This window comes from Rhamphochromis longiceps, linkage group LG7 (genome assembly GCF_057381845.1).
Source record: "Rhamphochromis longiceps isolate RC_006_pf linkage group LG7, R_longiceps_female_GT1.1, whole genome shotgun sequence".
NCBI lineage: Eukaryota > Metazoa > Chordata > Actinopteri > Cichliformes > Cichlidae > Rhamphochromis > Rhamphochromis longiceps.
In genome coordinates, this window is record NC_140563.1 from 42282661 (window position 1) to 42306677 (window position 24017).

Below are 24017 nucleotides of genomic sequence, written 5' to 3' on the forward strand. Positions count from 1 at the left end.
TTGTTGTTGTTTGTTTTTTTTGTTTTGTTTTTTTATTTTGGGGGGGGGGGGGGGGGGTAAACTAGTAAACTACTTGGTTGAACTCCCTCCTTGTCTCCTACTTTAAGCCAGTTTGTGATAACTATGGCATTTAACGATGTGTAGTTGCCACTAAGGAGGCCAACATGTGCCAAGAAAATATCAGTGGACCACTATTAGCAGCCTGATAAAAAGCAGGAAGGATCCACGCTTCCATGCTGTTTGCACTAAAATTCTGAAACTACCATCCAAATGTTGCATTAGAAATCTAGACTTATCAGACCAGGCAATGTTTTCCAATCTTCTATTCTCCAATTTTGGCAAGTCTGTGCAAACTGTAGCCTCAGTTTCCTGTTTGACAGGTTCAGAGATGCTCTTCTGCATACCTTGTCGTGTAAGAGGTGGTTATCTGAGTTACTATTTCCTTCCTATCAACCCAAAGCAGTGTTGCCATTCTTCTCTGATCTCTAACACCAACAAGGCATTGACTACATGTGACATTGCAAGCCAATTAAATAACATTTGTTCCCCATTCTGATGCTTGGTTTCATGGTTACCTGACAAAATACATTGAAGAGCTGGTATTTGTAATGTAATATGAATTGTCATGGTGGAGGCTTTCATCAGCAGAAAAATCTGTGAAACTCATTAAAACCCATTTAAACATCCACAAATCTCCTTCACATTTCCAGGCCAGTCCCAGCCTTATGTTTGGCACCTGTATTTTAGATGATCTCAAGTTGTTGTCGTTTCATAGTATTCTCTTAAATCCCTCCAGTGAGAATAAACTAAAAGTAATATTACACTGAGGAATATTCTTCAGAGACTCAGCAACAGCTTCTTAGTACTCACCCCCTCTGCATTAAATTCTAAACTTTCCCTTTACCCTTAAGTGTGGGCTGGCTGATTGGAAGCTCAAGGGTGTAACTGCTGTTGGAACATGGTAATGACGCCTTCTTAGTTTACCTGAGCAAAACATTGATATGACTAAATCTGACTTTCTTTCAAGATTTTTCCTGAAAAAAAAGAACTATAGTAGACTTACAATACACTGATAACCAGCATGTTCCTTTGCCTGAGATTATATTTTTGAGGTATGTTCAATTTCTGTGAGCAGATCATGACATGGTCCTACCAAGCCTTTTTTTTAGGTTAATAATAAAACATGTTCGGTCATTTTTATTGATTACATCTTTATTATACCAAAACTATTCTGAGAGAACAGTGGAAGTTACTGAATACAGTGAAAGCAAACTTGATACAACCAACTTCCTGCAGAGGTGTGAGGTCTAGATACGAGATAAGATTTGACGATTTGATAAGATTTGAAGTGTTTCTTAGTACAAGACTTATTCACACAAATTCCTATAAGCACCCTGTTTAATGCTTGATAGTTTTTAATGTAAAATTCACAGTCTGGTGGATGCACTGGGGGCAACTCGGGGTTCAGTGTCTTGTCAAGGTCTTGTCAAGGCATGTCTTTTGTCCTGCCTTCCTTCTCCCACCACAACTGGTCATGGCAGATGGCCGCCCTTCCCTGAGCCTGGTTTTTCCTCCCCACTGTTGCCAAAGTGCTTGGTCATAGGGGCTCATTTGGTTGTTGGGTTTTTCTCTGTATGTATTATTGTAGGGTCTGCCTTACAATATAAAGCACCTTGAGGTGACTCTTGTTGTGCTTTGGCGCTTTATAAATAAAATGGAATTGAATTGAAAATTGAAAAGGATTTTTTGACACGCATGCTAGAAGGGTCAGGGATCAAACCACTGACCTACAAAAAAGATGATGAACTCCTTCACCTCCTGAGTCACAGCCACCTAATCCACAACAAAAACACCCTAAACAAAAAATAATTAAGAAAATAAATATACGTAGGAGTATTGGCATCAACCGAAATGTTATTTTTTTGGTTTTTTTTGCATGTGTAAAAGTGTAAAAGGTATGAGCTATCCATCCTCATAAGCTGCTTTGATCTCCTTGCGTCAGTAAGACATAAAATACTTCTGTTCATACTTAATGCCTTTTAGGACTGTGACTCAATTTCAGTATTAAACGTAAAGTAATCTGAAAAATGTTGATATTATTGTAATATTTGTGAGAGGTTTTTTAAAGTTTCAATTTTAAGTTTCAGCTTAATTTCATTGCAGTGTATTGAGTAATATCAAAGAACTGCAATGCCGTGCATGGAAAATAAGATTTTTCCCTTTCAGTGCTGAGCTATATTTTGTGAATTTGATTTCAATATAGATGGATTTTCCATACTCTACTTACACTAAGTAGCGATATCCTGTGTGTTGCAGTTAATCCCCAGGCATTATCATAAATAGATATTTTATTGCTATATGCATCTGTGCTGTATGCTCTGTAGATGTGCTCTCACAGCCAGCAAAACATATAAAGTGAAATAACAGCTGTTTATTGTCCCTAAAGACATTCATGAATGTTTAAATACAGTTTCAGATGCACATTTCATACTCTGCTGATCACATATGTGCAGCTCTACTTGCATTAATCCTGGCAGTACACTGGACCAAAGTCCGACTTTTCCCTCTTTTATTCTCCTACTGGAGCTTTCTTAGAAGCAAAAGGAGTTTAAAAACCAGGCTTGGTCCAGCAGCTTTACAAAACTGAAGCAAGAGACTGCATGAGCATGGAAAACTTTCAGAGTTTGATTGAGAAAACTAAATTGGACTTTTAGTTTAGAGACTATAACATAAGATATACATTCTGAGTTTACCTAATACTTTTCCAGCACATTGCTTTAACCTTCCCCTTCACTTTACCATTATGGTCATAGCTGTACATATATATAGATTCTCATAGCAGCCTTGGAGGAAGTGATAAGAAAATACACATCCTGCTGGAGGGGATCTGCCAGAGTCCTGCCAATCAATGTGCAAGTTCACCAAAAGTCAAACAAATATAAGAAAATTTGGTTTTGTTACTCCTGGCAGCACTGTGGGTATGAGGGAATGAGGAATGAGGGAAGAACTGATCTGACAACATACTGGGAATTCCTGACAGCAGGAACAGACAGGACAACGGAGAGGTAAACAATGTGCAGGGCAGAGGAGGAGCCAGACATTTGAAACACCCGGGGCTTAGCCCTAAAGGGTAGTATGCATGTGGGATTTTTTTTTTTTTTTGAGGGGGGGGGGGGGGGGGGGGGGGGGTGTAGAAATGACTGAAAGATTAATAGGCTCTGTTTTGAGTTTTGTTCAAAAAAGAATGACTTCATATAGGGAAATATATATATCACACATGCAGGACACCTTAAACTAGTTTTTTAATTGAGCAGCAAGACAGAACGAAGTCGGGGCTGTATCAAGACACAGGGACTAAACCCCAATTCAACCAGACCCAGAACTGATCCAGAATTAAAACAGGACTACAACAGTTCAAAAGCAGGACTACTGAGGACTTAACCAAGACATAACCACAATCAGAACTAGATGATAGTAGCACTAAAAATCATCATAGACCTGCACTACACTTATTTATTTAATTCTACCAAAGTACAATATTTAGATTGAGAAAAGTTTATATAATTATTTAGCCTTGTTGTGCAAACAAGCCTGCAGAACTTAATAAATATAGAATTTGAAAAATAGCAAACCTAAAAAGAAACACTAGGTACGAGATACATGAGTACCTATGATACAGTGATACTTTTAGTAAGCAACCATTTGACTAACATGTGTGTCTCACCTGCTCTTGTTCATCTCTGTTCTGTCCTCATTCTCCATCTCAATCTCTGCTCCTCTCTCTCCCTCTTTGCTCCTCTCTCTCCCTCTTTGTGCTGACAATCATCAAATATACAGTTGAAACCAGATATTTACAAACTCTTCAGATCAAAACACAAACACTTTTTTAATTGTAACATCAAATCAGACTAAATGTTTATTTTTTTAGATTGATAAATATAAAAACATATTTGTTAACTTTAAGAGTAAAGAGAGAAACTGTCTGTGTTTTTTAATTGCAAATGGCACCAAATTGTATTCAAATTGAGCCACACTTATGGAGCTCCACGATTCTTTTCCTGGTGTTTTGGTTGACATCTCTGGATTTTCCCATGTCAAAGAAACAGGCTCTGTGTTTTGCCTTATATGCATCCACAGCTGTGCCACCAATTTACTCACATGGACTCTACTAACCAATCAGAAGCTTCTTCAGCTCAGAATGGAATCGTCTGGAGTTTTCTTATTAATTAACAAACTTAGTGTACATGTACTCCTAAATTTAATGAAAGTGATAAAAAATAGACAGCTCTGTCTCTCTTTATTCTGACATTTAACTAATTCAAAATATATTTCAATATTTATCTAAAACAAAAGTTTACTCTAAATTGATGTTGTACAGTAAAAATGTTTTATGTTTTCTCCCTAAAGTGTATGTAAATATCTGGTTACAAATGTGAATATCCTGCTGTGTACTGAAATCCCTCTTGTTTTGCATAGAAATATACTGAAAAACATAGTAAGCATAATATATAAAATAACATTTACCTGAGTTTTTTCTTTGAAAGAAGCCTCTCATGTCCATTCTTATATTTCAGTACATAACTGAAACCGAATTAGTCGGGGAGGGTAAGAACTGAAAATATGAAATAAACACACGTAAGCTAAGACTCTCTAAAAAATAGCATTTGTTCGGCTTTTCATTTCGCCATTTGTTGATTCACTTGAAGAGCAAGTAAAATAATATTGGTCAAGTGATCAGTTTCATATCAATCTTTCGTGATGCACCGTCATATTTACATTATTTGTACGGTACGAATGATTTGCTTTGGTACCTGCTCAAACTTAAGCTCTCCTTAGTATGGCTGGCTCCGTCTCTCCAACAGCGCACTCACGGGCAGCAGCTGCCCCGCCCCCTCGCTCAGTCGCTTAGTGCCTGAGCTTGGATCATACCAATATCAGGGGGGGATTCACGCACAGTCGTAAATTCCCACAGTGTGCACTATGTGCTTCGAATATTGTGTGTACTTTTTGTTTTATACAGTTGTCAGCCAGGCATCTAACTATGAAAAAATTACACTCCAAAATACCCCGGGCTTCTGACAAAACAACCCGGGCTTAAGCCCCGTAAGCCACCCCCACGCTCCGCCCCTGGTGCAGGGCAACCGAAAAGCTTCAAAACGGTGTAATATAATATTTGCCCTGTGACGGAAAAATACGTACTAACTACATGAACTGAGGTACAGTGAATGCACTGCTTCATCTTATTATAACAAGTTTACTACATTACTACATCTTTTTCAAACTTCAGCCGCGTTAAAAAACAATTTTCAGTAAAACGTCCCCACTCCATTGCAATAAAACTTTAATATATAAAATAATGACACTTTGATTTACTGGTTGAAGAATAAGGAGTAATCCAAGCGTGTCAGACGTACCGATGTTATTTGAGTGGGCGTTTACCCGGGAGACACCTGTTCCTCTGTCAACTTACAACTTCGACTTACTAATTATGTCTGAATAGGAAGAAAGCTATTAGTTATTTCTTACCTTATTTTTAGAGCGATTGGGAGGGGGGGGGGGGCGTCCTTTTTCCTCCACGTGTTCAGATGATCACTGTTCCCGCAGTAAATTCAAATTTAATAAATTAAAAGCGCTGAAAAAAAAGATAAAAAAAGGGGGGAAGAATTTAAACCGGCAGACGAGGCAGTGCGTATGTTTGACAGGAGAGGTCTGAAGGTGAGCACCGACTCGATGCAACAGGAAAACGCTCACCCGCAGCCTCGCCTCGCTTCTCGAGTGTGTAGGGCAGGCTGATTATACTGCTTAAGTTGTGGGGACATAAATCTGTTTAGTCATACTCTTTTGGGTCCCGCCTTCTTTTTGAGAGCAAAGCCAAAGCCGTTGCTATGAGCCACTAATTTTTCGAGTGTGGACTGAACTCTGGTTAAAGTCAAGAAAATGATATATTTAGGTAAGGTTTGGAGTTGGAAAGGCTTGGAAATAAATTCAGGTCGGCGCAGTGTTGTTGATGTTAGAAACACGACTGTGTGTGGGTGAGTGGCCTAGAGGAATGGAAATAACCGATCATAGAAGAAAGAAAGTGATATTTAAAGAGCAGAACTCAATTAAAATAAATAACACACCGACTACTACTTCCATATCAATAAATAAACAGCCATAACGTGTCCTCTGAGCTCGCCAATTTATTTATTTAGTCTGAATTAGTGTGTTTGTACATTACACGTCAAATAGTACTATAAACTGTGCATATCCTGAATGATTATGCGCGGTGGAGTTCCTCTATACTGTGCTGAGTGATGATTTGTCATACACCAAACTGCGGTATGTAAAGAACCAAAGAATGCTGTATGCAAAATGTCAGTTTTTATGGCATCCTTTGAGTCATGTGACGAGTTTATTATATCAGTGGTTTGGGAGTCAGATATTAGTTCTGGTTCCTGCTTCTAATAAATTATGCATTAACTTTACATTTGAAGTAAAATAAAAAGCTGCTCTTACAGGCTATTCAGGACTTTATCAAATATGGTGCACATTAAAAAAAAAAACACATGGGAAAAGCTCAAATCCGTACTGCATCACTACTAAAAAAGGAAGAAAGATGGAAATCACTGTATGGGTTCAGAAAAACTTTAAATAAAACAACAACAAACAAAGTTTGTTGGTGCATCCAAGTTAAACTATGCAGGAATCTCAAAGATGCCAAAAACTGTCCCTCTAATGATCACTTGAGGCTGGTTTCAAAAGCGAGTCATTTCCCACAGAGTCATGTTAAAAATACAAAAGTTAACTATACAATCTTATAGGTATAGTTTTCCCTTAATAACGTAACCTTTGAGATACTGATAAGGGTTAAACTTAGGGAAGTGACTGCTTTGATTGTCAGATGTGGTAACAAAGGGAACTGTAACCAATACCTGTCTGTTAGTGCTCATGTCCTCTAATTCGACTCACTGACTGAAACCTTTACACTACAGTGCTTTTAGGAGCACATAATGGAGTGATCTGATTTAATATTACAGCTTGCTGTGTCTTAAGAAGCTTGAGCTTTTTTAGTTTCTGTATAGTGAAATTCAAGTATTTAGTAACTGGCTCCATGTGGTGTACACATTCACTTAGCTAGCCAAAGATTCTGTCCCAGGTGGAAACAAACATTTGGAGGTTGTATAAGGAAGGGTATCCGGTGTAAAAGTCTGCAATATCGAATGTGCTGATACCTGCTGTGGTGGTCCCTTGTAAATATAGGAGCAGCAAAAAATAGCTTACTTAGTATTAACCAGAAAATAGTTTTGTGTATAAACAAAGCTTCCTAAACTTTATTTATGGTTCCTAAAAAAAACAAATGGCGTCACTAAAACTGCTAATGTTTAACAACAGTGGATGATGTTATGGTGGCCATGTCCATTTTTTATCTACAGTCTATGGTTAACACATCACCATGTAAGGAAAAAATATTTATACACAAGATTCAGCTACCAGCTTCTGTAGGCCGAGCTCATTTAAGATGAACTGAGGAGAACAGGAAAACTGTCAGAGCCATCATCCCACGATCCCAGGAGGAGAGGGACCAACCGGCTTGTTATCAGCGCGCTCTTAAAAAGTGACTCTGAAGAGAAAGAGTCCAGGTGCTAATCTGTCAGCCATTGAAAAGATTTGATGCATTCTGAGAAAAAAAAATACAAAAACAGCTGAAACTTTTATGTTACGCAAGAATGGAATGACGTTTTTATTGATTTCCTCAGTTGCCCAAAAATGTGCAGAGTTGCCAAAACGTGACATGAATCAACACTGTGGTAACGCCGTGTCCCAACACTTTGGGGTTTCTAGAATCAAAATAAAATCTGAGAGTATTTCTCCAAAAAACAATCCATTTCAGATTTATTAGATACAAACGTCTCGTTTAAATTAAATAAATGTTTTAAATGATTTAGAAAAATGTTTATCGTGTTATTTTTGTGGAATTTCTAAATGTTTCATTAGCGTTTTTGTACACTGAGTTTTATAAATGTTGAACATCCAAAGATTCATTTTTTTCTTTCCTTTTTTTTTTTTACAAACTATCTCAAATGATAAACATGATGCCCAGCAACATTACGATGCATATGTAGTTAATGTTTTAAACACTGTTTAGCCTCTCTAGGTTTTCTGGATAATACCACAGACTTCACAAAAAAAAGGGGGGTGATTTTGTTTAGATACAGGAGATTTTATTTAGCATTTTGTGTACAAACATAGGCCGCAAATGCCTTCCAAACATGTTTGCCCTCAGAATACAGTATTCCTTTTTTTCATTATTCCTTTTTACAGTTCTACAAGCAGAACATTGAATATTTAACAGGAACAAGAGTTAAAAGTTGAGGAATAAAAAAAGTGTTGTTGGTCACCAAGTCTCATCCTCACCTTTACATCGTTATATGCTCAGTAACGCAAAAGAATACTTTTTGAAGGTTGGAAAAGCCTAATTTAATGGCAGCATGTTGTTGAAGAAGTGGCAATAGCAGTGTCGTGTACAGTAAATGCAAGAGATTTGGAACTTTCATATAGAAGAATATATGGTCAGAGTACTCCACAGAAAAACTAAACCTTTTTTTTTTCTCGGTTGGGACTGAGGTTGTGGAGGGAACTGTATTATGGAGGGTACATGCAGTTACGGTGACAATCAACAGACCAAAACAATGCAGATTTAGACTAATATAAGACTCTTTTCTCCTCTACCACATACTGTACTGATAGTTTGGATTTTGAAAGAGACTAGAGATGTACCGTCTCAATCCCCAACGATCAGCGGACGCCACATTAAATAAAAGAGAAACCAGATTATGCATACTCTAGTATTATACACATTATACAACTCTATGGAAAAAGCAGGAGGAGTCTGAGTTCCAGGAACTCACAGAATCTACCTTTTAAATTAAGAAGAACCTGCACTTCCTATTAGCTAGACAATCACAGTGGCCAGTCTGTTGTTCAACACAAATAACTAAATATGAACTGACAATGCAGGAACTGAGAGTTGAAAAATCACTGCAGTTCTACATAGTCGGGGCCAAATAGAGACAAACAGTTGTAATTCTAAGACGTAAGATTTTCCCAAAGAAAGCACACCAGATGAAGACAGTTTTTGAACATTAATTTAGCTTTAGATGGCAACATCTTAAATAAATAGATCCAGGCTGTGCAAAAGCATAAATAAATAAAAATAGAGGATATAAAACTTAAGAAAATAACAAAGATGGACTTGGGGAAAATGTTTTGATCCATTGCCCTAAAAAGACAGATGTTAACACAGTTTCTCTTTTAACATTATGTGCATCACAGTCAAATGAAGGTGGCAGGTAGGATAGGCATGGAGCTGAGAGTATGAGCTAAGACCACACTTAAGTTTAAGGTCCTGTCTTAGTCGTCAGTGAGATGAACGATGTGTGGCTGTCCTCAGCAAAGGCAACGGGAGAACGAATGTTTTCACAGTCAGCACTATCACTGACATTCAGAGGCCCACGGGCGCTAAACAAAAGCGTAAGTGTCGAGGCACGATAGGGTAGAGTAGAGCAGGCAATTAGGACTTGCTATAAAGGTAACAAGTGTAATAATGAATAAATGACTGGTGGTGGTGCATTCGGCCTCTCACAACCTACACGAGTACAGGCAAGAAAAATATCTTTGAGATGCTGCAAGGGCAAAGCAAGAGCAAATGCGACGTTTAGAGGGTTCACCTGTATCCGAATGCAACTGTGTTTTCCATCATAATTTACTCATGTGCGCTTTTCCACTCCATCTTCATCGTGGCCACAAGCACACGTGAACCCTTATCAGATCCATTTAACGCATTCATTGGTTTTACAGCCAGTCATGATAACTAGCCTTGAATTGGCTATAAAAAGTAAGCAGTATAAGCAGTAGTGATATAAAAATCTTTAGGAAAAAAAAAGAACAAAGAAAGGATAAAGATCCCCATGAACTACATCCCACATCATGGATACAACACAGCAATAGCAGGAGCGCACAGAAATAAAATGAACAAAACATGCCTGCATGTTAAATCAATCATACTGCAAAAAAAAAAAAAAAAAAAAACATTTTAAGAGCTTGTCTCTAACTTGGCCAGTGAGTTGTGGACAAATAATTAGGAGGACATTTTGCCATGTGTGCGCAAGTAAATTAATATTCCTTCATTTAAGACAAAAGATGCGCTGTTCGCTGGACATAAACGCAGAGTGCTCAGGTCACTTCAATGGTAATACAGTAGTTCTAACATTGCATTAGTGCACTTCTGCAGCTACAGATTAAATGGTTACAAAAGGAGACAACGCCATGTGTGTATGAGATGTATCATGACATTGCATAATGTCTACACTAGACAGGCAATCTCTGGATGGGAGTTGTGCTGATAAGGACCAGCTTGCAGTCATAGAACTTCAGTCTTTTCCACAGCAACATACAGTATGAACTACAAAGTGTGTGTTACCTTCATAATATTAATAATAATAACAATATCGAAATGAAGAACTGATAGAACAGCTGAGCAGTTTCTATTAGAACAAGGCTAAATCTTGCTTAATTACTGCAAGACTTGAAGTCAAGGCTAAAACCTACTACTTTCTTAAACAGAAACCTAAGTTCACATAGAAAAAAACAAACAAACCAATTTCTCCCCGACGACCCCAAAATAAATTACAGTAACAGCAACAATGATTATACTGTTAACCAAAAAGAAAAATACAACTTTAAGATTATGTACATGTACTTTATCTGTAAATACAACCGCTTACTTTTTCCTAACAAAAACCCCCCAAAAAAACATATTGATTTGGCAAGACGTCCTATGTTACAATGCGAAGGACATTTCGTCAGCAAAGATATGAACACAGACAACTCCTATGTTAGAAAATATATTGCTTCCTGTGCATTTAAGCTGAAGGTTACTTTGAGACACAACACAAATAGAGGAAACTTGCTTTTGTGGTCGGACAAACGGCAGGCAGTCAGACTGCAGTGTATTACAAATCACTGGGTTCACTTCACCAAGCCGTAGCGTTTCACTCCAACCGGGTTTGTTTACGTTGTAAACACTTTAACATACAGGTGTTGGCTTCCTGTGATACAGAAAAAAAGAAAAAGCCAGCACGACGGCGACAGCCACACGCTGACTTTCAGTTCCATCAAATGTCTGCACTTGTTTGAAAGAATGCGCTGAGATTATGTAAAACATACTTAGGATTTTCCTCAACTGGACATGAAGCAACGTTTGAGATGGAGAAACACATTTTGCAACATTTTTTCCTGCGATTGGTTAAAATAAAGACGTACAGAGAACAATGCCCAAAAGTTCGTGGAGATTCTGATTTGTTGGAGAAACAATTCCAGAAAAATCAACAATCCTGACTCGTTCTGTGCGATTTTGTTCATTCGAACTTCTCGAATTATGAACCACAACTGTGTAAAAGCTGCAAAGGTTCACCACTGAGACCAACAAAAACCAGGTGGTGGATGCATTACACTGGAGGTACATGGAATCATACTAATTATCAGGTAATGACAGATAGGAATGGCAAAGACCTCACATACTCTGTACTTAAGAGGCCCAGTGGCGCCCTCTTGTGTTCAAGCACAACAGGCATCACCGGAGACAAATCCTTCCCAGCTGCAAAAGCTGAGCGGAGTGCAGTCAGTCAAATAAAAAACACACGACAGGAGGCTCGCTCTGAGCCAGTGTCCGTCTCTTTGTTCACGCAGCGGTGGTCAGAGTCAGCGTTAGCTCTATACTTCAGTGGAGAACAGGATGCTCTGTCGTTTACTGTCTGGGGTGGGAATCGTCTCCAGCTGGAGGAAATACAGCAACACCTGGACCTGTATTGAGAAAGTTTAAAAAATGAGCAAATTAAAAATATAAGTATCGTAATGAGCCAAGCACCTTTACAGAAAATACAAACACAAAATGGCAGAGGGCAGAGATTGAAGATAAACTGTGTGGCTTACCTGTGCCATCACTTCCAGGGACCAGCTGTCCCCCATGCTGATGGGCTGTGTTGGGTTAGCGGGGATCTTGCTGTCCTTCTCAGCGGGCCTTAGTAAGGTCGGCCCAAACACCGTTGCCAAATTATGAAGAGACATCTTGTTGATACTCTCCTTCTCTGCCACCCTGAGGCAAGGCAAGGCAAGGCAAGTTTATTTGTATAGCACAATTCAACAACAAGGTGATTCAAAGTGCTTTACAGAGACATTAGAAACAAGAACAAATAAAAAGCATGATTTAAAATTGAATAAAACAAGCAAATAAACTAACTAACTAATTAACAAACAAACAAACAAACAACAGTATATAAAATCAAAACAGATAAAATCAGAACAGTAGATAAAATCAGTAGTTAAATGTAAGTTTTGAAATTTAAGCTTAAAGTGTGGATTTGGTGCTTTATTCAAATGCAGCTGAGAACAGGTGAGTCTTCAACCTGGATTTAAATAAACTGAGTGTTTCAGCTGATCTGAGGCTTTCTGGGAGTTTGTTCCAGATATAAGGAGCATAAAAGCTGAATGCAGCTTCTCCGTGTCTGGTTCTGACTCTGGGAACTGATAAAAGACCGGATCCAGATGACCTGAGGGATCTGGATGGTTCATACTGGGTCAGGAGGTCATTGATGTATTTTGGTCCTAAACCATTCAGAGCTTTATAGGCCAGCATCAGAACTTTAAAGTCTATCCTCTGACGGACAGGCAGCCAGTGTAAGGACCTCAGAGCTGGACTGATGTGGTCCACTTTTTTGGTCTTAGTGAGGACTCGAGCAGCAGAGTTCTGAATGAGCTGTAGTTGTCTGACTGATTTTTTAGGTAGACCTGTAAAGATGCTGTTACAGTAGTCAAGCCTACTAAAGATGAACGCATGGACTAGTTTTTCCAGGTCCTGTTGAGACATCAGATCTTTTATCCTTGATATATTCTTGAGGTGATAGTAAGCTGACTTTGTTATTGTCTTAATGTGTTTTTCTAAGTTTAGGTCTGCATCCATCACTACACCCAAATTTCTCGCCTGGTTTGTGGTTTTTAGATGTATAGATTGAAGTTCTCTGGTGACCTGTAATCGTTTTTCTTTGGCGCCAAAGACTATTACCTCAGTTTTGTTTTTGTTTAGCTGGAGAAAATTGTGGCACAACCAGTCATTGATTTCCTCAATGCATTTACCAAGAGCCTGTACAGGGCCTCGGTCTCCTGGTGACATTGTGATATATATTTGTGTGTCATCTGCATAGCTGTGATAGTTTATTTTGTTGTTGAGTAGAGGAGGAGAGGAAGAGTTGAGTAGATTAGTAATAAAGATGCAGAACAAGAGCGATGTTAATGTGCAGGGATGGAGATGGACTGCTCTGAGCGCAAATATGAGCAAGTTGGAGATGCTACAGTAAGTGCGGCAGAAGAGTTTATAGGATAAAACGGGATAACTGTCCACAGACACTCCATCCAAATAATAATCACAAGCTCCTCCACCTCTGACATTCCTTGTCATTTTTTACATATTTTATTTCCTTAACCTTTATTTATACAGGTAGTCCCACTGAGACTTAATGTCTCATTTACAAGAGAGACCCAATAATTAATACCGATAAAAAGATTATGAGTCTGCCCAACAATCCTGATATTCTGTTTATCATTTAAGTTGGCTGTGGAGCGACGTCTGCTAAATATGGCCTCTGCAGTGTGAGGATGTCTCTGTTTTACCTTAATTACAAGAACATGTTGTGGTTCTAAATATGCAAACAGGCATGAAACTATCCGAAAACATTCTCTTGGATATCGTAGTAACGGCCAATTTTTGGGGCTAAACGATTTATGATAACAAAACAATAACATTGTCAACCAATACTGAAAAAGCTTTGACTCTATAAAGACATTAAAAGTAAAAGTAATAAATCTCCAGTTCTATTCAGTGCACAGTCAGGCTGTTTGCAGTTGCAAGTGATTTATACCTAATAGTATAAAAGCTACATCAATACAGAAAATCACTGAGGTGAACACTGCACCATAATGATGTTCACATAACACAATAAACTGTCTCAAGTTTAAAACAATATTAACATTTAGATGTTTTGGAGACAAATGTAAAGAAAATCCATCTGAAAACACACTCGTGAGTGATCACCACCTAATGCATCAACTATAAAAATTTACGTTCTTGAATTTGGTTTGTCTTTCTTTCTGTGCACATTGGTGTGCGGTCATGTCTACTTTCTGTGCATTTATTTTTGTGTTTAGTTGTTTATACCTCTTTAAGTGATCCAAAAGGAAAAGGAATGTGACCAGGTTGGGTTCGGGCAGTGACAGCAGCAAGTTCAGCATGCAGCTCTCTTTGGCAACACTATCAGACAGGGCTGCAGAGGAGGGAAGGGAAAGATACAGCTGCTTATACATTTCTTGTAAATAAAGCAGTTCAAACTGCTTATGTGTGGGAAAACCTCAAAGTCAGTATCTTACTGATGCCGCCTGCAAAATTGGGATAGAGCTCATCGGTAAAGAGCGGTTCCGGCAGCTCTCTGAAGTACAGCTTCAAGGTCCCAGCGATGGCATTGACATCCATCTCACTCATCATCACTGACACATCTTTGTTATCTGCAGGAGAGACGAGAGCAGCCTGAAACTGGATGTTTGCCAATCATAACGCTAGGAAACACCTCAGAACAAACTGCCGTGCCTCCTAACTGTTAGCGTCGAATTAAAAGTGCAAAGTAGGATACCCAATTATTCGTTAATACATAAATTGATTCCCCTGTTAGTCTGGTTAATGATTTCAAATCATTAACCTCTTGATGTCTTCTTCATGATGTCTTTATATAGGGCCAAGTTGGTTCGGATGGCTTTTGTCCCTTAATAAATGATCATTTAAAAATGAAACATGTAAGATTGACAAATATGCAAAAATAAAACCCCCAAAACAAAAGAAGTCATCAGGTATACGGATGGCAGAGATACTTACTGGTGTCAAAGGCAGTCTTCAAGGCCTGAATGTCGGTGGCCACTCCTGACACTCTGTAGATGCCCACCTCCTCCATGCCCCTCCTTTCAATCTCCTCTAGGCACTGCCGGACAATGTAGGGCACCTTGGAGCGCTCTCGTCTGGATGAAAACAAAAAAGGAATCAAAAAGGAGGGTCTGAAATAACATTTGTTACAACTGTATATACAGTATGCTACGCCAACTGACTTCAGCCATTCACTGGCCTATTCTCTAAAACATGACAGTCTACCACAGTTTGGGATAAGACTGAGTAACCTGACACAGGGAATAATACAGATGTGATTATTCTGATTACAGAAAAATTACTGTGAGCAACTGTCCTAGCCCTAAAATGTCAGAGGAGAACACAAATAGTAATGACCTGGACATTTCACAGTGCTGGTGGGCAAATAGTCACTCTTCATTTATTTACTCACTTGGTCACTGTGGAGATCTTAACTCCAAACACACCCATGGGTTTCTCCGAGGGCATCCTCTTCAGGCTAAACTCTCTGCTGGTGAACTTCATGGACAGTTTAATCTCAATCTGATGAGAAACAGAACTCAAAGTTAAAAAACAAATCAAACCATTACACAATCTGAATCGACCTGCTTCCCATTTCTCATTAATGCATACTACTATGATCTAAATGTAAAGCTACATTAGAGCTGCTAGTGAGTGTAATACAGGAGGAAAATCTTGTTTAAGTTTTGATATCTTTATTTTGTGTGATCCACTCACCCCATTCATGGGAATAACTGTTCTCTGCCAGTCTTTGCCTTGGAGAGTCTGAGGATCAAGCTGAGTTGAGGAAACATGATAAAGAAAAAAACATAAATGCTCACACTGAAGGATACTCATACTGAACATTGAGAAAGTTTCAAATAATGAAGCAACATAAATGCAAGTAATCACCGCAAGTCAAAAATTAAAAGCTCAGGCTTCAGTCTTCTGGATCTGTATGATCTCAGTGAGAGTGGACAGAGGCCCCACCCACCAGCTTTACAAATCTTCTGTTTGTGAATGGCAGCCAACCACTCAAAGGTTGTCTTAAAGGGTTAGAACGGGGTGGGAAACTCCAGGCCTCGAGGGCCGGTGTCCTGCAGGTTTTAGATCTCACCCTGGGTCAACAGACCTGAATCAAATGATTAGTTCATTACCAGGCCTCTGGAGAACTTCAAGACATGTTGAGAAGGAAATTTAGCCATTTAAATCAGGTGTGTTGGATCAAGGACACATCTAAATCCTGCAGGACACCAGCCCTCGAGGCCTGGAGTTTCCCCACCCTTGGGTTAGAAGCTAAAATGGCTCGATTTCAGACAGTGGATGAGCTGCACCGAGGCCCAGATAAAAATATTATTTGGAAATTTGAGTCATGTGAAGATTCAGAGAGTACATTCAAACTAAAGACATGTTTCAGGATCCATTGTGCATGTTTGCTGGAAAAAAAACAAAATAAACGAACAGTAAAAGTGCTTATGATAGTCTTCTATTAGAAGTGGTAGAAAGTACAATTTTGAGAAATTTTGCTGTACTTCAGTTACGTTCTTCTTCTACTCCACCACCTTTCAAATGGAAACACTGTTCTTTAAAGACCTTTATTTGACACAAATACTCAATGGTAGATTTTTTTATATTTAGAAATTTTCCTCAGATTTTTTCTTTTACAATGAAACTATGCAACATTTATTTTGTGATCCTCTGACTGGGCATGAGACAAAGCAGGTTGCTCATGTAAAATGCTGCTTATGCATTGATGGAACATTAACAAACTAATAATATGTCAGGTATAAGGACAGCTTACTATGAAACTACTACTTTAATAAGCTGATAATATTCATGTACTTACCTAATATTAATTTTGCAGTGCATTTACATGAAACAATCTATATTATTAAACATTTTAGATCTAACCGGATCAAAAAATGATCACTTTTTTACAATTGAAAGAATAACTTCAGTATTTTGTTTGGAGCCACTGCAGCTTTATAAATTATTGATGTTTATCTGCTTTATTATGATGATCTTAAAAAGTCAAGGCTATATTTAAATACTGTTGTCCTACTTACTGTGCTGCTGTGTTATGTCAGAAAAGCAGAGCATAAAGTTATAATTGCATCAACTGTCTTACTCTGCTGTAGCAGAATGTTTTGAAATGTGATTTGCAGACACACTACACCCTTCGCTATATATTTAGAAGCACGATAAACAAATGTAATTTATTCAGAGGTACTAACTACACTCAAATCAAAGAGCCATGCCATCCTGGGCAATAAAGGCTGAGTGCGAACAAACACAACTCACAAAACGCAACAAACACGCTCATACACAGTATACACATGCTGGGTGTGTTTACCTAGTATAAGCCCCATCTGGTTGGCTGCAAAGCTGGATCAAGTTTCTCACAACCGAATCAAACTGAAGAGATTGGAGTGCTCTTTGGTTTGAGCCATTTATCTATAAAGAATTACATTCCACTAAAAAACAGCAAAGCCATAAGAGCTGGCATCCTCGCCGGCCTAAAAGCTTTCAGACACAAACATGATGCTGTCGTCTCTGACTTTTAGTGGCTTTTTTTCCAATAATTCGACAATCTGGTCAAGTGAACGATGATAAAAGCTGGAATTTAGCCAGCATTGCAACACGAGGGTAAACAATAGTTGTCACAGCTCATTCAGATGGAGACAGGACTTTACACAATCCATGAATGCAAGGTGTGGATGCGTACGTTTAAAAATTGAAAGTATGAAACAAGAGGGATGTTTATGGTGTAGAATGAAAGGGAAAGTACTAATGATGCAGTAAAAATGGGGGAATTCAGGCTGATGATGTGACAAACTGACACCAAACTTTAGAACTTTAGTGGGCTGAGTGATTTTTACATTCTGGTTTTTTTCTACTCTCCTTGAGCACTAAAAACACTTTATACAGCTTGATTCATTCACCCATTCATACAAGCATTTTTTGGTACAAGTTCTTTTTTAACATTCATACACAATGACACTCCAATGGACACATCGTAGAGCAACTTGGGGTTCAGTACCTTGCCCAAAGATACTTGGGCAGCCAGGCATGGCACCATCAACATTGCGGTTAATAGATGAGCTGCTCTACCTCCTGAACTACAGTGACCCTTAAGTTTAGGAAAGATTATGGAAAAACAAGCAAACAAAAATGGACTGGTACTTATGTAGTGCTTTTCTACTCTAATTGAGCAAACCCAGTCACACACACAATCACACTCGTGCTTTTTATAAGCCTCATCACTTGGTCTAACATTCACACAACATTCACACTAACGCTCAGACGGATGCATCGGGGTTTAGTATCTTTCTCAAGAATACGTCAACTTGCAGACTGGAGAAGCCATGGATTGAGTCACCGATCTTCCCTTATAGCATACGTGAAATTATCATAGAAAAAGAAAACTTCATTTTTTTACTTTGATTCTAAGATAAAGAACAAACATGCAGGAAAAACTGCACTAGCTAGAATACACACCAAGGACCTGCTCAAGTGTACATCCATGTTATATGTACTCTTATTACCCATCTATCAGGTCAATCCTTAAGCACCCATGTTTTGCCTCTTATTTTGCCTCTTATGCTAGATACCAGCCAGTCTGAAAACTAAACAGTCATTTTTTTAATCTCAGCATGCACCTGACTGATCAAACACTCAAAAAAGCTGCAGAGTAAAATGTAGATTCAATAAGCCACCGTGACTTTTGCTGAACACAGCAGCAACATTGCCTTGGATTTGTGAAAATCCTGCTGAGTAACCTTCCAACAGCTCTGTGAGTTTTTTCCTTTTAAAATGACATCATCTGTCAAAATAGGATCGTGTCTGAGGCTTAGAGGAGCCACTAGGTGGAGTATGTGACTGTAAGTCACAGTTTGGAAACTTATCCTAGTGTAGATAGCTTTTTCCAACCAGCATGGATGCAGAATTCTCAGAATAAATACAGCTGTCCTCCGTAATGCGTGTGTGTGCATACGGCATGAAACAACATGTACGCAATGTTGCACCAGTGTATTTGTAACAATCATTTAAAAGGTTACAGCTATTATTTTGTGGGGTTTTTTTTAACTCCAGAGCAAATGGGCTGCTATATACATGAAGGTTAGTGTGTGTGAGTGTTTGTGGTAAACAGAGCAAAAAAAGCTTACAGCAATGTCCAATCATACTCGTGCACACACAGACGCACACTGAAGCTGACGAAGGAGTAGAAAAAGGGATTGTTTTTGGTAGCAATGGATGAAAGAAGCAACTCCTGTTTTTCACGTTTTTTATCTTTGCCTTTGTCTCTGTTAATCTTCTAGGTGACACTTTGCAGTATCCGGCGGGGTGGGGTTGCCTTCGTGATTAAATTCCTGACTACCTAAATCTGCCATCAAACTATGGTCAGTCAGATGGGTTCAGCATAATGGCAATTTTATGGGTCTGGCATTATTATGGAGAGAATACTTTATGGTACTGATTTCATATTTACTTCCTCTGTGGAGGATGACTTTGCTGCTACTCAGTACCCATTCTTCAGGGTGGTGATAAATATTTGAAACAGCTAAGCCTGGCAGGAAGCAGTGAGCACGTACAGCTTTTTACAGCTTTTATTAAACCGCTACAAAGTCACTCCACTTTTTCTTTTTTTTTTAAAATTACAGTCACCTGCAAGTGCAGACAACTTCACTGAAACCCATCTTCATTTAGCCAGCCTCTACCTATCCATCACATATTCCTCTAACAAGCTTCACTGATCATATGGTATGCGGCACCTATTGTGGCATAAATGCTTATCAGCAATGAGTCATGGTGGTCATGGCTGAGAAAAGGGTGACGTCATGTCATACCGGGATCTGTCCTTTCCCCATGATGCGGTCTGTACCGTCTCCATCCTCTTTGTTCTGCTTGGTCTTGTTGTAGCTCTTTTCGTAGCAGAGCAGCCTCAGGGTCTGAGAGCCCTCCAGCTCGATTTCAAACTCCTTCAGCGAACAAAGAGAGACAGAAAAAAAGCTATTGAGGAAAGAATAAATAAAAGCAAAGGGCGGGAAATATTTGAATACAGTGATGTCTGCAGATAAAGATCATGCAAAAGAGCCATGATAACTTCAGAGACATCACCATGGCATTGCATCTCAATACGACCAACGACAAAACGCAGCTGACCATCACTTCCTGTAATTATGTAAGAGAACGTACTGCATATGTTTTGCACATATTTTTTGAGGCCCACACTACGTTGGTTCACTTAGCTTTTGACCAGATGTGAGTCATCACCAGCAGCTCTTCATTAGTTAATATTATTTCCACTTTGCTGGGCAAAATCCTCAAAGAGTCATTGGGTCCACTATGGAGCACACCCTGTCACACATGAACTAATCCTGTGATTATGTCTCAGAGCTTTTCTTGCTTCACCCAGCTATGCCATTAATGCATTCTTGTTTGTGCACGTGTGCTTGCTTCCATGTATATATGGAGTATGTATATGTGTGTTTTGTATATTCTTGCTGAAGCTCTGGATGCTTTGGATTTGTTTAGACATCTTTTAACTGCTCGGAGATGGATGCCTAAATGATTAAAAGACCAGATGTCAGCTACATGAACTATGCTAAGACGGAAATGTGTGCAGGTATGTGTTCCTGAGTTGCACTGATATGACGGAGAGGATGGAGAGATTTGTGCAACTGAGGATTCAATGCAGGCACCAGCTGGTACATGTGGGTGAGCAATCTCTTTATAATGTCACAGAAACAACTACATGTCTACTTCATCAAATCCAGCTTTGAAGGTATGTGTATGTTGAATTGCACACGCTTTATCTCTTACCTCATTCCATTTGGGTTCACTGGTGTATCGATACACTCTCGTCTTGGCTTTATTTGAAAAGAACCCAAAGGAGTCCACCTCCAATGTGCAGTAGAGATCTGGCAGGGAGGAAACAATTTAATACAATTTACATTTATATGGCAAATCACGTCGTCTTTGTGAATGTATTACATTAGTAAAAGAATGGGCTGAATGTTTGATGCTACCCTAGGAAAATAAATCAAATCAAATGTCTACGAATTTCAGCCCGTGGATCCAATTACACACTCACGATTGAAAGTTTAAACAAAAATAACACTGTTTCCGCTGCTTATGAACAAATTAAAATTGAATTGAACTGAAAGGTTGCGTGGGTGAAGGTCAGTGACTCACTTAAGCTCTGTTTGAGGCCGGAGGCAGAGTGGATGATTACATTCAGGAACCCGTAGAGACCGGAGGAGGATTCATCCTCTGGAAAAACGGTCAGTGAGCAGACAGTAATAAAAAGTTAGGAGGCACTAGAAAAGCATGCCGATCTCTGCATGTTTTGGAACAGAGTGAGAAAAGGAAGGAAGAGGTTTAACAGACGTGCTCTGTATTAAACATCTGGGTTTAAAACCAATCCTCAATTTTCCCAGTTATTAATGATTACTTCATTCCTGGGGACATTATGGGAAAGCTCAAGGTTTCCAATAAAAGCACAGACAAACCAAGGCTGTAAATAAAACTGCCTCATAAGCACTCATGAATATCTTTAACTTAAAAGAAGTCTGTAAAAAACACAAAATTATGTTGGACAAAATAAAAACAGTCACTCTACCTTCTTTGTTAATACTAAGTGGAATGTGGTGGACAGTTTGTAGTTTTATACAAGAGCTGGTCAACATCTGCAGCTCCATGGACGTCAGGGAAACTGTTTTAAAACCTTGAGGGGAGACAGTATATTTCAATTTTAAATCACACTGTACTTTAAAAAAAAACACCACGTGCCGTACAGATATGCAAAAAAATATTGATTTCTTAGCCTCAATCGATTGGTAGTATTTACATAAACATGCCCAAATTTTAGTATCTTGCACTTCAGATGACTGAGCCGGTCCAGCCTGACTGACACTTACACTTCTTCTGCTGCTCCTTGATTATCTCCTTCCACTCTGCACGTTCATAGTCGGATGAAATCAGGAAACTGTAGCTCTGAAAAATAAACACATGAGAGGCGTTTGAGAAAAACAGATGGTCACAAAATAACAGGAAGACCAACACGATAGCTCAATGCACGTTCATGTTCATCCTTTAAGTTTCTCCAACTCTCACAGCAGTGACCAAGTCTCACGGTTACTGTTTAATGCATTCACTGTCTATATGTCTATATTCTCTTTATGCCTGTTGTCATGTACTGACGTTGAGCCAGCATAATTGTACAAGGTGTCATGCAGAAATTGATACACACTCATAAAAAGAAAGTATGCAGTTACAACAGAAGTTAGCAACCCAAAAATTTATAAAAATAACTTTAAAAACAACAATTAAAATGAGGAGAAGGAGCAGTGAGGGGAAGCTGATGGGAAAGAGCTGTTGATAAAATAAAAGCAGAGGTAGTTTAGGATAGAAAGCATCATTACCTTTCCATTCTTGTTGTAGAATCTGAGGGGTATGCTTGGGGATGTTAACAGGAGCAAAGACTCCTGTTCAGACAGCTTCTTCCGGAGGCGATCAATGACTTTTGAACCCTTGTTTGCTCTCTGGTGGTGAAAATATTTGACTTTATTTGGAAGAGCGTGAAAAACCTATTCAACTGTGAGTAACTGCTACATTTGGACTGCTTGAAATACAAAAAAACCAAAAAAGAAATAATCTTGTTTAAGTTTCCAAACAGATATCGGTGAAACTACTGCACATATCCAACTCGAAGAAGCGTCTACTTCTGAATATCTGCATGCAGAAATCTGGATTAGAGCACATCTACGATACCTTCTCTCTCTGAATCTCGCTGCGGAGGTGTGAGATCTTGACCTTCATGGCGTCCAGCTCTTCATCGGGGACTTGAGGGATGGTAAGTGGCTCAGCCTCCTCGGGGCCCTGGAAGGTCATTTCGCTCAGGGGGATGTACCACTTACAGTCGTACTGCTGGTTTTTACTGCAGCAGGAGAAGGACAGGAAATTAAAAGGAGAGTGTTGGTTAAAAGAAAGTAAAAAAAAGGGGTACATGAAAGACGATGAGCCAGGGATAAATGAAGAAAAGTACTTATTATCTGTAAAACAAAAAAAAATATCAAGAGGGTCTTTTGGGAAAATATTTCAAATAATAGAGATTATTAAATCTGTGTCAATAACTCTGGTTGTTGTTGTGAAGCTTAGGTCCTGTTCTAACATAGATGTTAACTGTCATTACTAATTTTAGACTTGTTCGCCAGCATTGCTGCTAATCTGCTGGATGCATGTCAGTGTATCTCATCCCTGAGACTGAGAAAAATAAGCAGATTCTTCTTACCCTCCAATCTGTTTCTTCAGCTTGGCGCAGAGCAGCAGATCGGTGAAGAGGAAGACGTGCCGAAGCTTCCTGGCTCCCTCCACCAGCTCCACCATGAAACTGTCCTTCAGCAGCTGGCGGTTCTATGGCAACAAAAGACAACACTCAGGGGGTCAGTAAAAAAGACAACACTTTTATGCTGATAACTAAACAGCTCACAAAAAACAAACAAAAAGAAAAAACAGAGTCACTTGGAGAAATGTGCATCCAAACTGAATTGCTGGCAGTCTGGATAATGGGGGTAATGGAGGCGGCGGCATTTTAGGGAGCTCAGACCATTTTAAGAGTCACAGTAATAAATGTGTGAAATTCTCTGGAAAGGTCACAATCAGTTTGCAGAACCTTTTCTTAGGTGCCGCATCTAAAAGCATTATCGCTCCTTCCATTCTCCCAAATTCCTACTTCTCTTCCACAAGTGTGTGAAAGAGGACACTAGAAGGAAAGGACGGTGAAGGAGGGAAGGGAGAGAGGAGTTTAGCTTTACAGCATCAAAAATGACAAAAACCTCATTAGCTCATTGTGTGCAATCATTACTTTCCCCATCGCCCAAAAGACATTAAAAAAATTTATTTTCAAATGCTTGATCTGGCATCATCATCACGAACCATGGGATCACACAGGAAAGGATGAGTGAGGGAGGAAACGAGAGGAGGAAGAGTGATGTTTGTGACATCAGTGACCAGAGCTCTGATCACTGATGTC

The 24017-nt window shown here is 39.0% G+C and overlaps 2 protein-coding genes across 2 annotated transcripts in view; both read right to left on the reverse strand.

The window, feature by feature from the left end:
• LOC146665921 (adenosine receptor A2b-like) overlaps positions 1 to 5772 on the reverse strand; it is a 15289-nt gene extending 9517 nt beyond the window's left edge. Inside the window, exon 1 of the mRNA XM_085413729.1 lies at positions 5527 to 5772. The gene's annotated coding sequence lies outside the window, so the exon portion shown is untranslated. The remainder of the gene's footprint in view (positions 1 to 5526) is intronic.
• A 2388-nt stretch (positions 5773 to 8160) lies between these two features.
• Positions 8161 to 24017, reverse strand: part of bcr (BCR activator of RhoGEF and GTPase) — a 94876-nt gene continuing 79019 nt past the window's right edge. The window contains exons 9-23 of the mRNA XM_085413730.1: positions 23277 to 23398; positions 22757 to 22922; positions 22408 to 22527; positions 21904 to 21979; positions 21606 to 21710; positions 21179 to 21256; positions 20807 to 20904; positions 19831 to 19962; positions 15722 to 15781; positions 15417 to 15526; positions 14960 to 15099; positions 14461 to 14595; positions 14252 to 14357; positions 11974 to 12136; positions 8161 to 11844 (exon numbers count right to left, since the gene is read on the reverse strand). Coding sequence (XP_085269856.1) covers positions 11755 to 11844; positions 11974 to 12136; positions 14252 to 14357; positions 14461 to 14595; positions 14960 to 15099; positions 15417 to 15526; positions 15722 to 15781; positions 19831 to 19962; positions 20807 to 20904; positions 21179 to 21256; positions 21606 to 21710; positions 21904 to 21979; positions 22408 to 22527; positions 22757 to 22922; positions 23277 to 23398 — 1701 coding nt within the window. The 3' untranslated portion in view covers positions 8161 to 11754. The remainder of the gene's footprint in view (positions 11845 to 11973; positions 12137 to 14251; positions 14358 to 14460; positions 14596 to 14959; positions 15100 to 15416; positions 15527 to 15721; positions 15782 to 19830; positions 19963 to 20806; positions 20905 to 21178; positions 21257 to 21605; positions 21711 to 21903; positions 21980 to 22407; positions 22528 to 22756; positions 22923 to 23276; positions 23399 to 24017) is intronic.